The sequence below is a fragment of the Dasypus novemcinctus genome, chromosome 7, assembly GCF_030445035.2.
Source record: "Dasypus novemcinctus isolate mDasNov1 chromosome 7, mDasNov1.1.hap2, whole genome shotgun sequence".
Lineage (NCBI taxonomy): Eukaryota > Metazoa > Chordata > Mammalia > Cingulata > Dasypodidae > Dasypus > Dasypus novemcinctus.
The window spans coordinates 79096103-79115491 of NC_080679.1; the positions used below are offsets into that span (position 1 = coordinate 79096103).

Genomic DNA, 19389 nt, shown 5'->3' on the forward strand with positions numbered 1-19389 from the left:
ACTACTTTTCTGCATATTCTAGTTGTTTTATAATACAATACAATACATTTTTTTCATATTTTTTTCATTTGAATACTCAGGTCCTTTGTCCATTAAAATGTCTTTTGTTGTAGCAGTTCTTTTTTATATTCTGGACATTGAACCATTATCAGAATTGCATTTGTGACTTTGGTCACATGTTGGTAACTAAACTTTGAATTGGAACCATCTAATGTATGTATAGATATTAATATACATATACTGTAGATACTATAATATACAGAAGGTGAAATTAGTTCAAGAAGTCTCTGGGGACTCTGTTCTGTAGTTTATCCCAGTGTTAACATCCTTGGTTTATTACATCTTTTTCTAGGTACATATTCTATGCTGAATTGTTCCATCCTTCTAGAATTGTGAGAGTGTGGAGTGATGGATCTCGTGCTTTGCCTATACTAAACAATACTCTTGGATCACCCAATGGGTTGGCCATAGATTGGGGGTATGTAAGAATGCAGGAATCATCCCCCATTCATACTGTGCTTACATTGAGGCATACTAGGGTAATATGATAGAGTAAAGAATAGGTCTTGGATTCTTCAGAAGTTTTAAATTATAGGTGAAATAAGAACACAAACATAGTTGGTCATCTACTGTTAAAACAAATGAATTCATGTGGATGGGAAATCTTTGGAATCAATTAATCAATAAATGTATACTTTTCTTTACATACTGATTTATCAAGGAGGAAAATAAAATCCCTAACTTGAAAATAGTAATATTCTTAATTTTCTGAGACAGTTCTTTGAAAATCACTTCATGAAAGTAGCTGTATCTTTTTGGGTGAGGGACAAAATTTTAAACACATATTTGTGAATATGTTTTTTAACTGAACGTCCTTTTTTTAACATCAGTTTTACTGATACATTTATGAAACATTTTTGCTTTCTTTTTCGATAACAGAAAACTATTTTATTCTTTTAGTGCTTTACGATTGTATTGGGTAGATGCATTGTTGGATAAAGTTGAGCACAGCACCTTTGATGGTTCAGATAGAAGAACCCTGGGCAATATACAGGAGATGAAACATCCATTTGGACTTACCATATTTGGAGGTACTTTTTGAAGCAATGAAAGTGTATACTGTTTTGTGTGTGTATGTTTTAAGGTGGTACTAGGGATTGAACCTGGGACCTCATAGGTGAGAAGCAGGTACTCAACCACTGGACCACAACTAGTTCCCCAAAAGTTATATGCGGTTTTTATGCTTTACAAGTTGGGAGAGTAGATTCCTCCTCACCATCAGAAAAATGAAGTCTTTAGTTTGTCGCCTTTGGGCACATTTGGATAATAATGTTCTAGATTCCATGTATTATACATTTCAAAGTCTATGTATCACATGAGTAAACTTAGGCTAAAATCACCTCCTTCATAACACACTTTATTAAACATTGATATACTCATAGAATGACTCTGAAGCTTTTTAAGTCATAGTGTTGGTTTCCATTTCCTCATTACTTAAGCAAACACTTTGCAATAGTATTTCTTCCTGAAGACTGGCATTCTGTGACTGGCTGTCAGGGGTTCTTGGTCCTTGGCTCATGTGACAATGCACAGCGTCTCCTGGCATCTCCACTGACTTGCAGCTTCTTGCTTTCCTTCTGGTTACAAAAGACCTATCCTGACTGACTTGGGCCACGCCTTAACTGAAGTAACCTCGTCAAAATGTCCTATTTCCAATGGGACCATACCCACAAGAATGGAAACTTTCCTTTTCTGGGATACATAGTTCCAAAGCACCACACTGTTGGTTATTGATGTCAGAAATATAAAAATATTAGGGTATGTTTTACTCAGAATAGTAAGGCATTCCAAAGAATTTAATGCATTTTCAAGATGCGTTACAGAACTATTGCATTTACTCAAGGGAGCTATGACTGAAAACACTAATCAACCATTTTCTTCTTAGACTATGCATTTTTTTACTGATTGGACCCTGGGTGCGATTGTTTGAGTCAGGAAAACTGATGGTGGGGAGAGGACTGTTATCCACAGAGGCATCAGTAACCTGTTGCTTGTGAAATCATATGATGAGAACATCCAGACCGGTGAGTGCCAAATTATTTATTCTTCTTATTTATTTGTGGTGGTGCCTATTCTCATTTTAGTTTCCTTGTCTGCTTAAAGCAGATACCATGAGAAGTATACAATGGTATTTGATATATTCGCATAGTTGTGTATTCATTTTCATTACTTCAATTATTATGGGAGCGTTTTCATTATTACAATAATATTGTTTATCCATATACTGGTTGGACACTTGAGTTGTTTCCATCTTTTTGGCAATTTTGTGTAATGCTGGTATAACATAGGTGTACAAATGTCTGTTGAAGCACCTGCTTTGAATTCTTTTGGGTATATGCCTAGGTGTGGATTCCCAAGTCATATGGTACTTCTGTACTTTCTGAGAAACTGCCACATAGTTGTGCATTCATCAATTCAATTATTATGAGAGCATTTTAATTATTCCAGTAATCATAATAAAAAACAAACACTTATCACTTCTCATGCTTCCTCTGCCTTACATAACTGCTATTCTGTTTCAGTCTCTCTAGTTTACATACATACTATATGTATTTCAATAAGTTGTTTTTAAAGTGAAAAAAAAACACTTTACTATATAAATACATGTTATGTAGTAATATATTAATAACCTTTTTTAAAAAAGAAAATGTACTAAGTAGAAGAAACTAGACAAAAGGTAATACGTATTGTTTGAATATAAATATTTATATTCAAAAGGTTATTAATATATTACTACATAACATGTATTTATATAGTAAAGTGTTTTTTTTCACTTTAAAAACAACTTATTGAAATACATATAGTTTTAATAGTGTATAGAGTGTTGCACAGTGGATTTTGGGAGAAATATATTTAGCACATTTCTATATTTCAATGAATTTTACATTTTGGCAGGTAGATTCCCAAGGGGAAAGGGAAATAACTTCTTACAAGAGGACATTGCTTTTTCAGGTTCTAACTACTGCAGTCGACCCACCAATCCTAATGGCGACTGCAGCCACTTCTGCTTCCCAGTGCCAAATTTGCAGCGGGTGTGTGGTTGCCCCTATGGAATGCAGCTGTCAGCCAATCACTTGACGTGTGTGGGCAACTCGTCCAGTCACACAGCAGCACAACACTGTGGCAGCTTTTCTTTCACCTGTAATAATGGCAGATGTGTGCCTAGAGAAAACCGCTGTGATGGATTGGATGACTGTGGTGATAACAGTGACGAGCTTCTCTGTGGCTCATCTAGTAAGTCCTATACCCTGGAGCCGTTTCCTAGGATGGACAGAACAGAGAAAGGTGGGGTACAGTGAGAATTTATGCCAAAGTTTTAGGCAATAAATATCATTCGTAGGTTATATTATAAATATTTTCTAGCATTGACTTAAACTGTCACAGAAAATAGGTACTTGAAATAATAGCCTTTGAAAATCTCATATGCTACATTTCTTGTAGTCCCCCATTGAAATGATAAAGTTTATGCTCTATGAAGTTTAGGGCCTAAGTAAATGAGATTGCAGAAGGCAAAAGTATTCCACTTGTACATTTTCCTTAATACTTCCTGTTAAAGAGTGAAAAAGCTTAAATCCAGTGCAAAATGCAAACAATTATGTACGTCATGGTATTCCTGCAAGGATTAAGTCTCTGGGTCATGGTAAGTGCCAAACAAATGTCAGCCAATAAAGGTTGCTGTGATATTGATGTTGTTGCTGTCCCCCGGTGCTCCCATTGTTTTTGCTGTAGATAATACCTGTTCACCTACGGCATTCACCTGCGGCCATGGGCAGTGCATCCCCGCAAGCTTGCGCTGTGATGGGCATGACTGTGTGGATGGCAGTGACGAGCAGGACTGCTCCCCCCGTTTAGCTGCTTCCTGCCCTCCGGACCGCTTCACCTGTGATAATAAACTGTGTATCCCAACACGCTGGGTCTGTGATGGAGATAATGATTGTGGGGATGGATCTGATGAAAGGAACTGCAGTAGTAAGTTTCTCTTGGTTGGTCAGTGTAGTAAAACTCTGTAGACACAAATGTTCACACAAATATGACTTATGTTCACTACAGATATAGAGTTCTGTGGAAGCCACAAAAGGATTGTTTCTAATGTCAAATATCTAGATAGAAACTGTGCAGATATTTAAAACTTAGTTAATCTATTGATTAATTTGCTCACGGTTAGCTTACTACCAGTTTACAATTGTTTTCTAAGCATAGTCTGCCATTTGTCTATAGAAATAGAGGTGATAGAATAAGAAGGCATTTAAGCTTAAATTTCCATTAACCTGCTTTTCATCTTGTTAGTGTCTTTAGGTTGGTTGGTTCTCACTCCTGCAATCATAGTTTAAGGTAGAGCAGAGTTCCCTGGACTAAGTTCTAGTCTTGGTTGGAAGTCACTTCTGGAGGAGATAAGCTTCTACCGTGTACATTCCATGAATCTGCATTTCTCTGCTTAAATCAGTCATTTGTGTTTACACACTGTTGCTACCAGGCATGTGGCTCCAGCAAGCAATGCTGCCTAGTAGGGCTCCATTCCTTTGCTTTGATCTTATCAGTTAAAGTGTCTTCCCAGGCCAAGTCCATGGGATGTATTTTAAGGTGTCTCAAGAGTGCCCTGTAATCTTTCTATTCCTTTTACCAAAACCTATCCTGGCATTGAGTTCTTTTTCTGGGTTGACAACACAATTGAGGAATCTTGAACACATGTACAACTTGTGTAGCTACTTTTTCGATTTGTCTCTGATACACATTGAACAAGAAATAAACTGTTCTTTGGTTTTATTCTTTTATTTTGTATTAGGCTTTTTAGATACCTGCCCATTTGGTCAGTTTAAATGCCCTGAACGTAGATGTATTGACCTATCTTTTGTCTGCAGTGGAGAGAAGGACTGTGCTGATGGAGCCGATGAAGATTTTTGTGGTGACAGTGCTTTGTTTTATTCATGATGTTTAGAAAATTTGCACTGTTTTAGAAGTTTTCCTTCTAGCTGATTTCTAATGTTCTCTTTTATCCTTAGTATATAACTGCACGGCTGTTAAATTCAAGTGTGCCAGTGGGGATCAGTGTATTAGCAACATGTACTATTGAGATGATGTCTATGACTGCCAAGACCACTCTGATGAGATTGGCTGTCATAAGTATTGTGCCCCTAATTTGTTGCGGGCAGGGAGGTTATTTCATTTTATCAGCACTCAGGCAAAACCGGAGGGAAGGCAGCCTAACATTTTCTCAAATCTATGAAGTACTGGACCTTACTATTTTTTTCCTAACAAATCCCAAATTTTAGATATGAAGGCATATTACTGGTTTATTTTGAACCTCAATAGGGAGGCCACATCATGGTTTAGGTTTTTCTGTATTGACTCTAATGAATTAATTCTTTCGGCTATTATTCGTTGAATACTTGCTAAGATGTTTTATATGGCCTTTGTCCTAGTCTAATAAGGGAAAATATAGAAAGTAAGAGACAAGCAAGGTAGACAGCTACAAGGGCATTGAGTGGTAAGATAAAATGCTAAGGAAGTTCAGAAGAACGTTCCAGTCAGCTAGGATATCAAGAAATATTAATCAGATGGCCAAATTCTGTAGGCTTGAATCCAGTTATAGAAATGACCTATAATGAGTGGCCAAATGCCACCAGGACATTGGTGAAGGAGTTTGTGTTTATTTCTGTGGAATTGGGTTACTATTCCTGTCTCTCAATGATTGCTTGATGATTAGTGGAGTTTGCAAAGAAAAGTTTGAAAAAGTATTTACTGTCACCTCCTGTTTTCTTAGTGTATGCCAATTTCATGGGTTATAGTTCATTTAAGGGAAACGGCGTTATCAAAATAGTCTTAGTTTTTCAGACCTGCTATTATATACAGACATACAATTTTTTATATCAATTTTTCATAGTTATTACAAACCACCACCATCAATCATTTCCTGTGAATCTAGAGAATTGGAATAAAAAATCCTTTTTCCAAATGCTCTTTCCCCAGCCACCAGGCCTTCTGGAATATGCAACCATGATGAATTTCCATGCCAAGAAGATGGCTCCTGCATTCCTCACACTTGGGAGTGTGATGGACATCCAGACTGCATCCACGGATCCGATGAGCACAAGGGCTGCCCCGCTAGTACCTGCCCTGAATCTCACTTTCGCTGCGACAATGGAAACTGCATCCGCAAAACATGGGTCTGTGATGGGGACAATGACTGCACAGATAGGAGCGATGAGAGGGACTGCCATCCTCAGCCCTTTCACTGCCCCAATTGGCAATGGGCCTGCCCTGGCCACAGCATCTGTGTGAACCTGAGTAAAGTGTGCAATGGCATCCCTGACTGTCCTGATGGAGCAGATGAGTCCCCAATTTGCAGTAAGTTTCCTGACAACAGTTCACTGGTGATAAATTCATTTTGAGTAGCAGCCTGGTGTGCATCATGAGCTTCACTGTGTAGCTTTCAGTTCAGATTACAGAGTAAATCTGTCTAGAGAGAGCTAAGTCATTGCTGGGTAATATTTCTTGTTAAAATGCTTGTTTACGTGTTTTGCCTTTTACTTCACTTCTGTAATTTCAGTCAGAACTTCTTTTGGTTGCAAATGTTGTGATTGACATTTAATCCTAACAACTGTCCTTTCCTCTCTTAGCATTTTCTCTTAATTGTCCTATTTGTGTATGGGTAGCAAAATGGTAGAAGAAACAAGTGAAGCAATTTAGGTTCTTTTGCATGCTCTCTGCCCATGACAATTATGTTTCTTTCTCTGCACTAAATAAGAGAGCATTGTGGTGAAGGCAGTCAAAGTCCACTGGATGTAAAGGAGAGAAAGAGCCTGTGGAGCTCATCCAAGTGGATGCTGCCCTTCCCTTCCACCTGGACATCACACTGAAGGTGCCATGAAGGGCGCACGACAAATACTACATCAGAGTGAATCATATGAATTCACTTTGTGAATTTTGCTTCACTTTGCAAAGGATAGATCCCTCACTGTAACCCTTCACAACTCTCTTCTTTTTTTCTAGACCTTCAGAGCTGCTTACGTTACAATGGTGGCTGTACTCACAGCTGTTTTCAGGGGCCCTTTGGGGCTGAATGCCGGTGTCCGTTGGGATACGTACTTGCCAATGATTCTAAGACCTGTACAGACATCAATGAATGTGAATTCCCAGGCGTTTGTAGCCAGCACTGTTACAATGAGAGAGGTTCTTACCGGTGCTTGTGTGATGAAGGTTACTTCTTAGAAAGCAACAGGTGGAGTTGCAAAGTTGCAGGTAATGGGTGAACTTGAAAGCAAACATTGCCGCATATAAGATCAAATGGCATGTGTAGGCTGTGAGGTGGACAGGTTTTGTGATCTTCCTAGATCATATGATATAATAGACATAAAGATTTGAGAAACAGATGTTAAAAACTATACAGGTGGAATTGTTTATTTAAAGTTCAGTATATATTGCCAATTCAGTAGTACTAAGTGCAAGTCATTTTTCTGCTTTAAAAGTGACTGAATAAAGGAGACTAAAGCCAATATGTAGAATGGCAGGCAGTCCAGGGGATAGACCTGTTACCCTCATCCCATGGCTTCCATGTAGGGATCAAATAGCAATAGCAAAGCTATTTCTCCAGGTTTACTTTCTTTAAGAAAGCAGAAAGTAGAAAGGGAAGTGGAGCAGAAGCATCTTCCTTTGAAGGTGTGAGCTAGCATTTGAGCTGTGCTCTACCCCCTCAGCCCCCCATTATTCTATTTTTGCAGGAGCCATTGACATCACCTTCCCTTCTGGGGGAGGGTCTGGAATGATTCCATTGGGGAATGACAAGTATGGCATCAATTGGGAGGCTCGGAGGAGCTTCCCTGGTTCGTAATTGACATCTCTGTCCTGGGTCAGTGGCGCTTCCTGACTCATGAGGAGGAGATTTCAGAAGCTTGGGTCCCTCCCAGATCTTGGACTCCTTCTGATTTCTATCTATTTGTGATAGTCACAAGAATCTCAAAAATGACAGTTTTTCCTTTTCTTCTCGTACAGTGTCTGAAAGTATGCTGTTGCTTGTGACCAATCAGAACCAAATTGTTGCTTATGATACCACTTCCCATACCCAAAACGCGTACCCTCTGATCGAGGATGGTTTTCACATTATAGCTGTTGATTTAGATTCAATCAGTGGTCGTATCTTTTGGTTGGGTGGCGTTCAGGATAAACTCTGGCGTGCATTTAAAAATGGAACAGATAGAAAAATAGTAAGTACAGCTTTGCTCTGACTGACTGTCCAGTTTGCTGTTACTCACCAGTGAGAGATACTCCCATTTGGGCCACATCATGCCCAGAGTCTGGATGTTTGTTTTGCAAACACACACTATGGGTGCTTTGGTAAGGTGTATGGCAGTTCCTCAGGTCTCCTGCAATCTAATCTCATAGTTTAGAGTAGATTGCAGGGGAGTAAGTTGTTTTTTAGTTTAGGATGCTTTTTAGTTTCTGATGCTTATGTTCCTTCTGCTCTTAGAAGTTTATTTTGTAATGTATGTGGTATTTAACTTTAATATATCATAGGCATGCAACCATAGGATTACAAATGGATATTGCTTTGAAACAAAATGGGAACTTTTTTTCCCATGTTAAAAACAATTTATTGGGAAGTGATGTGGCTCCTGTGACTGAGTTCCCGCCTACGACATGGGTGGTCCCAGTTTCAGTTCCTGATGCCTCCTAAAGAGAAAATGAGCAGACACAGAGAGCACACAACAAATGAACAGAGAACAGACAGTGAGCTCAAACAATGAGGAGGGGGGAATAACTAAATAAAATAAATCTTTGAAAAAATAAAAATTGGCAGTGGACTTGGCCCAGTGGTTAGGGCGGCCGTCTACCACATGGGAGGTCTGCAGTTCAAACCCCGGGCCTCCTTGACCCGTGTGGAGCTGGCCCATGCGCAATACTGATGCGCACAAGGAGTGCCCTGCCATGCAGGGGTGTCCCCCGCGTAGGGGAGCCCCACGCACAAGGAGTGCACCCCTTAAGGAGAGCCACCCAGCACAAAAGAAAGTGCAGCCTGCCCGGGAATGGCACCACACACATGGAGAAATGACGCAACAAGATGATGCAACAAAAAGAGACACAGATTCCTGTGCCGCTGACAACAGCAGAAGCGGACAAAGAAACAAGACACAGCAAATAGACACAGAGAACAGACAACCAGGGTGGGTGGGGGAGGGGAGAGATAAATAAATAAATAAATCTTTTTAAAAAATAACTATTTATTGAAGTGTATCACTCAAACGTGAACAAATATAAACAGTAAGTGTATACTAAAACTTTTCTAATTCTCACAATCACCAGAGAAATGCCTTGTTCTAGATCTTTATGTAATCTCCATGTTTACATTCATTTATTTCTTTCAGAATTCCCCCTAAATAAGTTTATAGTAAAAGTTATGAACAAACATCATGTATCATCATATAGGGCTCCAAAATATGTCACCCACTAATACCTTGCATTGTTGTGAATCATTTATAAAAAATTATGAAAGCATCATCAAAGTATTACTACTAACTATAGTTCATATCTTACATTTGGTGTATCTTGCCCCCAACCCGCCCAATTATTAACACCTCTATTTACCTTTGTTTGTAGGTACTTGACAGTGGTTTCTCCATGGTCGAAACTATTGCAATAGATTGGGTAGGTCGCAATCTTTATTGGACAGACTATGCTGTGGGAACAATTGAAGTCTCTAAACTAGATGGGAGCCACCCGACTGTGCTGATTAGTGAAAATATAACAAATCCAGGGGAACTAGCACTAGGTCCCAGAATTAAGTGAGTCTTTTTTTGGTTTGTTTTCTTGACACAGGGGGGTAGGTTGGGCAATAGTACCATAACGTGGCTGATATGCATATTGTTTAGATGTCTTTATAGAAATAAATAAGTCAATAAGAAAAAATTAGTAACTGATGTTATTAGTCTGAGGTGAAATGAATGGGCTCTCTCAAGGATCTTAAACACGACAGGGTAGACCAAGGACAGATATTTCTAAAGTAATTAATTGCTTTTTGGCATTTAATGTTATTTAAAAAATTGTCATAATGTACTCCATGAATATTATTTAATAAAAACCAGATGCAATTACATCATGATGACACCCAACGGAACCTGATAAATTCTGAACTCTAAAAAAGTACAGGTATTTTTTATGTTGAGCTATGTCCTCTCCAATTGTCCTTTCACAGCTACCATCTGATGTTCTGGTCTAGCTGGGGCCATCACCCTGTTATTGAACGAGCCAGCATGGATGGCAGCATGCGCACTGTCATTGTGCAGGACAAAATCTACTGGCCCAGTGGCTTAGCTATTGACTATCCTGATAAACTGCTCTACTTCATGGATGCCTATCTTGACTACCTAGGCTTTTGTGATTATAATGGATTCCATCGAAGTCAGGTGGTAGCCAGTGATGTGGTAAGTTGATACTGAGAAAACAAATTTATGCATGGGTAGAAAACTGAGTTCCAAGAAAACTAAGAATCATAGACATGTGATCTGTGGATGTTAATTGTGTTGACCAAAAATTAAGTTTGTATTTCTAAATGAAATGCACTTCATAAGTTAAAAGTGGAGCATTTAGCCTTCAAGAAATATGTTTCTGAATGGCAGAACAAGATGGAAGCACTGACAAGGAAGGTGATAATTGAGGTAGGAGGATCTAGATAATCCCCTTAATTTCTGTGCTTTGGTTTTGTAAAAGGGATGTCCACTGTAATTACCAAAGTACTTCTCTGTGTGTTTATTAAATAAGTAAATGCTAGAGGAAACCATCTTCTTGGGGGATTGATCATTTTGGTTTTTATTTCCAGCTGACAGCTCATTGTTAGATTCTACCCCACAGATTCTGTGGCACCCCCACACCCTAAATCTCTTTGAATATTTTGTGTACTGGACTGAACCTTATACTCGTGAAGTTATTCGAGTTAACAAATGGCATGGATGGAATCAGACAGTTATAAAGTCTGAACACCAGCCCCTTGGTATTGTTGTGGTTCATCCTGTGAAGCAACCAAGTAGTAAGTACTAATTCTGCCTGGGGATAGCTTGGGAAACATGCACACTCTTGCAGATCCATTCTTTTTACTAACCTCCCCACTCCATACTCTCCCCACTTCATGGAATACCCAAACCATATATGCAACTGCAGCCCATCATTTTATTCAACAATTGCCTACTGTTTCTGTGGTTTTGCTCTGAGCCTCTGAGTTTTTCCCTGCCACTCAATAGACACTCCCTGTGTGTTGTTGCCAAATTAGACTACATTAAGGTGCAGAAGCAACAGGTTACTTCCCACCTCTGAACCCTCCATCTGGAACATCCTGCCTCCAGATTTTGCAGAGTTGAAATTTCCCCTCTCCTAACTCTTTTGCTCTTTGTTATTAGATGAGATGAAAGTGCCTTGACAGAACTTATTAGGAGTAATACTTCCGTAACTTGTTGTGCTGTCTTTTTTTTTTCTTTAAAGGAAGCGCCAGGGATTGAACCAGGACCTCGTATGTGGGAAGCAGGCACTCAACCCCTGAACTATATCCACTCCTTATTGAGCTGCTTTTTGATGCTTGCTTTTGATCCATATTCACAATATCCCCAGTGCTTAGAATGGTGCCTGATACCCAGAGAATACTTAACATTCGCTGTGTGAATGAAATTAATGAATCCAATAAGGTACCTATAATGGAAACATACAGGATGTAGAACACCTCCTTATGGGATGTACTATGGATCCCTGTTTCAAGGAGCAAAGACACATAAAGATGACATCAATAGGAAAACCTTCACTCACAGGAGTGGATAAAAGTCAAGGTTATATAACAAACACATGATTTGGTTTCATTTAATGCAAGGAGCATTTCTACTACAAAGCTCCTGATTACTCAGCAGCTGGTTATAGACTGGATCTGTGACCTCCTCCTTCTTATGCCTCTTATGAATTTATGTTGCAAGCATGGTGCTAGGGAAGAGTGAGGTGGTTTAGGTATTGTACCGGGTGCCTCTGGGAGGCCGTTAACAACATGCCTCTGTCCTGTTTTCCAAGTGGAAGGTGTCCTGTTGAGTAATGCTTTCTTTTCTGTTACAGGCATGAATTCCTGTGTCTCTGCCCCTTGCAGCCATCTCTGCCTGCTTTCCTCGCAGGGGCCAAAGTTTTACTCCTGTGCTTGTCCTTCAGGATGGATTCTTGCTAATGATGCAGTGAATTGCTTGAGAGGTACGGTATGCCATCCTGAAGGTAGAGTTTGCCATGGCTTGTGCAAAACAGAATCTCTAACCCACTTGCTGCCTGAGAGTGTGCTGTATTCGCTTTAATTGAGGAGCTATCCTTGGACTGCATGTTGTATGGGGCTTAACTGAGTACCCAGGTTAGTTCTGGTTGAATAGCTAATGTTACATGCCCATGTGATTGAATAAACTCTAACCTCAAATTTAGCTCACCTGGTTATAGTTTCTTGGACTAGCCATGTTAATCAGAAGTCCTACCTTTCTTGACCTTTGTTAAAGGCTTCATTTTTGCAGTCCATTATCTCATTTTTATTTTCATAACCAGAAGTCAGTGGGGAGAAGTCTAACCTAGGCCTCTGACTCCAATAGTACAATACCTGTAGTATTCCTAAAATAAGAGCCTTCTTCATGTGAAATAAGTGATTACTTGATCCTAGAGCTGAAGAGGGTGTGGAGGGTCATACTAATTTGGAACGTAATCTACAAAAGTGATTACTTCTGGAATATGTATTGATTTATAATAGCCATTCTTTATGACTTAACCTAGGTTTCTTTCATTTCTCAGCAAAAATAAAAATGGCTGTAGACTTTCCTAAATTCAGAGAATTCACATGCAATATTTTATGATGAAAGATTTTTAATTATTGGTAATGCTTACAAAGGGATTGGCATTTGCCATTTTTCTTCAGAAACTTATTAAGTACCTAATCCTGGTTGACATTGTTTAGTGTGTCCTTTAGTCTTTCAGCAGAAGGTTATAAACTTATTTATAGACATTTTGGATACAAAGCATTCTTTCACCACGCAAATATTGTTGGACCGTGCTGCTTCGGGAATTGATGTAATCAGTAGTAGTAATCTGATGGTGTATTAATTCAGGATAGTACCTTTGTCAGTGTGGTTACTGATGCCATGAAGCAGGGTAAACATTTTATCTGTTAAAGTAGCATCTATAGGGAAGCGGACTTGGCCTAATGGATAGGGCGTCCGCCTACCACATGGGAGGTCTGCGGTTCAAACCCCGGACCTCCTTGACCCGTGTGGAGCTGGCCCATGCGCAGGGCTGATGTGTGCAAGGAGTGCTCTGCCATGCAGGGGTGTCCCCCGCAGAGGGGAGCCCCATGTGCAAGGAGTGCACCCCGTAAGGAGAGCTGCCCAGTGTGAAAGAAAGTGCAGCCTGCCCAAGAATGGCAGCGAGCACATGGAGAGCTGACACAACAAGATGACGCAACAAAAAGGAACACAGATTCCCGGTGCCACTGATAAGGATAAAAGCGGTCACAGAAGAGCACAGAGTGAATGGACACAGAGAGCAGACAAAAGGGGGGGGAGAAGGAGAGAGGGAATGAAGGGGAGAAATTTAAAAAAATAGCATCTATGATAATAAAGTCAATAATGAGGGAGCCCATGTAGCTCAGTGATTGAGTGCCAGCTTCCCACATATGAGTTCCAGGGTTCAATCCCAGGTCCCAGTACTCACACACACACACCAATCTGTAAAAACCAATATTAATACAGGTGTGGAAAATTCCTCTAAAATCTATTTTTCATCCATTTACTCTTTATCAGGCTGTCTAGTGTCATTATTGCATGTAGTTGAATCAAATTGGTTGAATGGTAATTTGATATCCAATAGTGGTGCCTGGTCTATGCTACTGAAAAACAGGGTTATGACATGGAGTGAGCCAGCAACCCATTGAAACCCTATGGTTGTCTGAATTGTATATATATTCCTGCAATGAGATTTTATGCCATATTATGTGACTAGAAATAGTGGGGTATAAATTTTACTTCTCTGCTTTTTGACTTCTCAGAGGAACAGCCTTTCCTGATAACTGTAAGACAGCATGCAATTCTTGGAATCTCCCTTAATCCTGGGGAGGAGAGCAATGATGCAATGGTTCCCATAACCGGGCTATTGATCTGTGATGATGCTGACTTTGATGACTTGGAACAATTCATCTATTGGGTTGAGAATCCAGTAAGTTTTAAATAAGTGCATGACTTGTTCTCAAGGATCCTTCCTTATCTTTGGGTGAATAAAATGAAAAATATCCAGAAATCAATTAATAAACAAATCAATTTTATTGATACAATCAATGGTATTTGGCAGAATCACATAGTTGTGCATTCACCAATCGTTATTAGAGCATTTTCATTATTTCAGTGATAATAGACAAAAACCCAAACAAACAAGCAAACAAGAAAATTCTTCACCTCTTCATCTCTCTGTGCTTCCCCTGCTGTACATTGCTGCTATTTCTCGCTATTTTTGAACAATTATTTATTTCTTAAGCAGTTTCATTGAGATATATTCACATACCATACAAACTATCCAAAGTATACAATCAATGGCTTTTTATTTTTTATTTTTTAATTTTAATTTATTTCTCTCTCCTCCCCTCCCTCCACCCCAGTTGTCTGTTCTCTGTGTCCATTTGCTGCATGTTCTTCTTTTTGTCCACTTCTTTTGTTGTCAGTGGCATGGGAATCTGTGTTTCTTTTTGTTGCGTCTTGCTGTGTCATTTCTCAGTGTATGTGGTGCCATTCCTGGGCAGGCTGCACTTTCTTTCACCCTGGGCGGCTCTCCTTACGGAGCGCACTCCTTGCGCGTAGGGCTTCCCTATGCAGGAGACACCCCTGCATGGCAGGACACTCCTTACACGCATCAGCACTGCTCATGGGCCAGCTTCACACGGGTCAAGGAAGCCCGGGGTTTGAACCGCGGACCTCCCATGTAGTAAACGGATGCCCTAACCACTGGGCCAAGTCCGCTTCCCATCAATGGCTTTTAGTATAATCACATTGTTGTCCATTAATCACCATAAAAAATTTTAGAACAATTTAATTACTCCAACAGGAAAAACTGCACACCCTTTAGCGGTTCTTCTCCTGCCTGACATAACCACTAATCTAATTTTATCTTTATATATTGATTTATATTTTATTTAAATGGAATCACACAATATGTAGTGCTTTGTGTCTCTCTTCTTTCACATAACATATATATTTTTTGCATCTTGTAGTAGTAACATACATTTGTTCAGCTTCAAAGAAAAATGGTCTTATATGTAATTTTACTGATATTCATATTTTACTTGCGGTTTTACTATGCTATACAATTCCATGTTATGTTTTTTAAAAGATTTATTTTATTTATTTCTCTCCCCTCCAACCACCTCATTGTTTGCTTTTGCTGTGTCTGTTCCTCTTCCTTGTTTCTTTAGGAGGCCACTGGGAACCAAACCCAGGTCCTCTGGTGTGGGAGGGAGATGCCTAATCACTTGAGCCACCTCCATTCCCTGCTTTGTTGTGTCTCTCATTGTGTTTTCTTCTTGTGTCTCTTGTTGCATCATCTTCTTGTGTCAGCTTGTCGTGCCTGCCTGTCATATCAGCTCACTGTGTTGCTTGTCTTCTTTAGGAGGCACCGGGAATCTCCATTCCCTGCTTTGTTGGGTCTCTCGTTATGTTTTTACTTCTTCTGTCTCTTGTTGAATCAGCTTGCTGTGCCTGTCATGCCAGCTTGCTGTCTCCTTTCAGAGGCACTGGGAACCAAACCAGGGACTTCCCATGTGGTAGGCGAAAGCTCAAATGCTTGAGCCACATTTGTTTCCCCATGTTATATTTTTTAGCTTTCCTTTTAGTGATATATCCAACCTTAGACTATCCCTTTAAACCACTTTAATACCCACATAATAATACTGCTAGTTAAAAACATTGTCATGCTTTCACCTTTTCTATTCATTTCCAAAGATTAACACACATCCTCTTTACCAGTTCTACACAACTGAACCCTCAGTTTTCCATTCTCAGCCCTATATAACCACTAATCTACTTTTGTCTTTATAAAATGATTTATATTAATTTTATAAAAATATAATCCAACAATATATTACACATTATATTTAGTTCATAGTGGCTTAGTCATGATTTTTTTTAAATTCAGTGAGAGAGAAATGTAATGTTGGCATAGATTAAAGATAAAAACCTCTTTAACTTTAGGAAGATTATTAAATTTTTATTTATTCACTACTGTTTACTGAAATAACTGCTTCCAGCTGCAGAACACATGCCAAAGCAGCAATCCCAAAAGCTTGTTCTCTAGAAGATAATGGACTAGTAGGGGATATTTGACTAACAGAGCTTAACTAACAAGACAAAACTTGTCCAGGTGAAGTGTGAGGTGTGTGCCAGCAGCTGGCAGTAGGTGCAGTGAAGTGTTCTAATGTAGAAACTGTGGCCTTGAAATGACTCATCTGCCCTTGTCTTTCTTTCAAGGGTGAAATTCACAGAGTGAAGTTGGATGGCACCAGCAGGGAAGTATTTGCTCCGACAACTCTTCTGGGATCTCCTATGGGCTTGACCTTAGATTGGATATCAAGAAACCTTTATTATACCAATCCTGGAAGTCATTCAATTGAGGTAATAATTCCATAATACGCTTAACTCAGTTGATGATTCAAGTAAAATCTATCCTCAGGAAATGCTGGCAGGGATTAAAAAAAAATTCGTAAAGTGTACAATCATGGATTTTGAGATGGTAGGGAGTGGCCTTTTCACTCAAATTTCCAGAGGAAATTCTAGGTAGGGGGGCAGTTGTTAACCCACAGCAGCCCAGTGGCTAGTTAAGAGCAGAACAGGAAGGAGTAGCTTTACAGTACACAAGTGAGGTGACTTCTGTGTTAACAGGTCAGCTTCACTGCCTTGATTCCCAGCTTTGTCTTGTTGTAAACCACAGCTCTAGCAATTCAGGCTATTTCAACTTACTTTGACAGTGACTAGTTATTTTTCATAATCTCAAGTTTAACACAGGCAATTTTTTTGGTATTGCTAAGCACTTTTAATTTCAAATGACAGTAATACTCTTGGTATCTTTCTTTGTAATTGGTTTCCTCTTTTGAACATGTCTTTTCTGTCAGGATATTAAGTACAACAAAAAGGCAAATAGTTGAAGATAACAAGTCATCAATATATTTAGGATATCCATCAAAGACCTATGAAACAAGTGTAAATTGCTCTAGTTTGTGTTGAGTCCCCCTTTGGTAATTTGATAGAAATTGTAAACAAATTGCAGATGAATATCAGATTCATAGGGAAGTAAGAATAGTGTTTTACCCATACAAAATGTAATTCACATTTAATTTCAAATTGAAATTGTTGCCACTAGGGGTTGCTGTATCCTCATTCACTAAAGTTTTGTAGCCAAAATTGTTGCTTGATATAGTCCAGAAAACAAGGAAAGGAGCTTTCCCTTAAACCACAAGAAACCTTTGACCTTGAACAGAAGAGAAATTGTAATAAACTATCTTAGTCTAAGCAGGATAGGGAAAGAAGAGTGAGGAGACAGGAGGGAGTGAAGGAGAGTGCTGTAAAGGAGAGAAGGAAGGAGAGAGGGAGCAAAAGAAACAAATTGAAATTTGTCTCACTAAACTATAATAATGGAATCTACCTCTGTGTCTCTGTCTAGCTTTCCTCTCATTATCAGTACTCCGGTCATATTGTGGGGACTTCAGTTTTCATCTTATATTCAATTTGGCCTCATCTAAATAGGAGCAAAGGGTTCACACCTGGGGGGGTTGGGAGGGAAGGTTAGAGCTTGAACATGATTCTCTCTACCACCACAGTACCACCACAGTACTAACTAAATTCAATTAGTTTACTAATTGAAGTTACTTCAGGTCATAGACAGTAGAAACTAAATCTGAATTCAGACTCCTGATCAAACCTAGTTGAGGTGATTTTGCTGTTCTTTCCTCATAGCTCTGAAATGCAAGTAAGGATTGTCCTAATCTCTTTGAGACGTTCCCATTCATCCCTAATTTTGTGCATATGTAGGCTCTCCGTCTCTGCTTTCCTTTCACATTATGAATTCTGATTGATTTTATGCTATAGGTTTTGACACTCCAGGAAAGATACAGAAAAACACTGATTACCAGCAAGGGGACAACTCATGGAGTTGGTTTGCCATTTGGCATAACTATTGACCCTGCTCTTGGGTGAGTTTTCATAAATGGTGTAATTCTTGGGTACAGTACTGTTTTTGTGGTCTAATATAATGGAAACTTTCAAACTTAGGGGTTAGGTAAGATTTGAAATAGACCTCGGAGGATGAGGATTCCAGTAGATAGAAAATGGGATAGGTGATTACCAATAGTGAATTGTTTTGAGCAAGGGAGTAATAGAACCAAGAGCAGTCCTTTATAGAGTTTTTATGCTGATAGTTGACTACAGTTAATGTGTATATGTGTTCCTTGGCTTTGCTATGAAATGGAAGGCAATACCACCTCCTTATATTAGCATGTTAACATGATTCCACTCTCAGAAAAGGGTCCCTTATTCTCCTATTTTCTGCAGTAAATTTCAAAAGCCTTTTGCGTCAACTTAGGTAAGAAAGCTGATTTTATAGTGGTGATTTGTAGTAAAATTGGAGGCCTTCTCAGGATACTAGGTAGTAGATAATTCTTTAAAGAGGGATTAACTCTTAGGCTCCTTTGTACTGTCTTCCACCTTCTAACCCTCAATGGAAGATCCTAATCACCTGCTTTAGGCACCATTTTAATTTGCTTCTACCCCAATAATGACAAGGAAATATACAGAAATTAAGTACCCCTCCACATTATATGCAACAAGATATTTACGATTGAATTATGAATATTTGTTAAATGCTGGTGTTTTCATGGTTGTAGAAAACTTATACTAGTCAGATCAAGGAACTGACAGTGGGATGCCTGCCAAGATTGTAAGTGCTAACATGGATGGCACATCTCCCAAGACACTTTTCACTGGGAAACTTGAATGCGTGAACTTTATCACCTTGGACATCAAGGAGCAGAAACTCTACTGGGCGGTCACCCCACAGAAGTTGTATGAGCACCCTTTCTTTTGGTTTTCATTGCTGACCTTGAGTGGGTTATACTGATGATGTTCTGAGTTGTCAGGCAGTGGTCCTTGAACATGCTCATTTGGCATCTCATCCTTCCCCCCAATAACTTTCCCTAGAGCAAATAACTAATCCTTGCTCTCATTGAATCATATTTCTTCTGTTTGGTTCTTTGTAAAGATGAAGAGCTCTGTATCCCTGTTCTTTTCTAATGTCCCAACAAGGTTGATG

General features: G+C 39.3%; 1 protein-coding gene across 1 annotated transcript in view; it reads left to right on the forward strand.

Moving 5' to 3' along the window:
* The window catches only part of LOC101433586 (low-density lipoprotein receptor-related protein 2), an 84495-nt gene that overhangs the window by 16389 nt on the left and 48717 nt on the right, over positions 1–19389 (forward strand). Inside the window, 19 exon segments of the mRNA XM_071215987.1 lie at positions 353–478; positions 961–1114; positions 1946–2084; positions 3013–3294; positions 3790–4026; positions 4844–4963; positions 5061–5177; positions 6028–6405; positions 7051–7299; positions 8050–8261; positions 9652–9836; positions 10247–10475; positions 10903–11077; positions 12139–12267; positions 14093–14259; positions 16557–16700; positions 18171–18291; positions 18983–19183; positions 19339–19358. Of these exon segments, the coding sequence (XP_071072088.1) occupies positions 353–478; positions 961–1114; positions 1946–2084; positions 3013–3294; positions 3790–4026; positions 4844–4963; positions 5061–5177; positions 6028–6405; positions 7051–7299; positions 8050–8261; positions 9652–9836; positions 10247–10475; positions 10903–11077; positions 12139–12267; positions 14093–14259; positions 16557–16700; positions 18171–18291; positions 18983–19183; positions 19339–19358 (3385 nt within the window).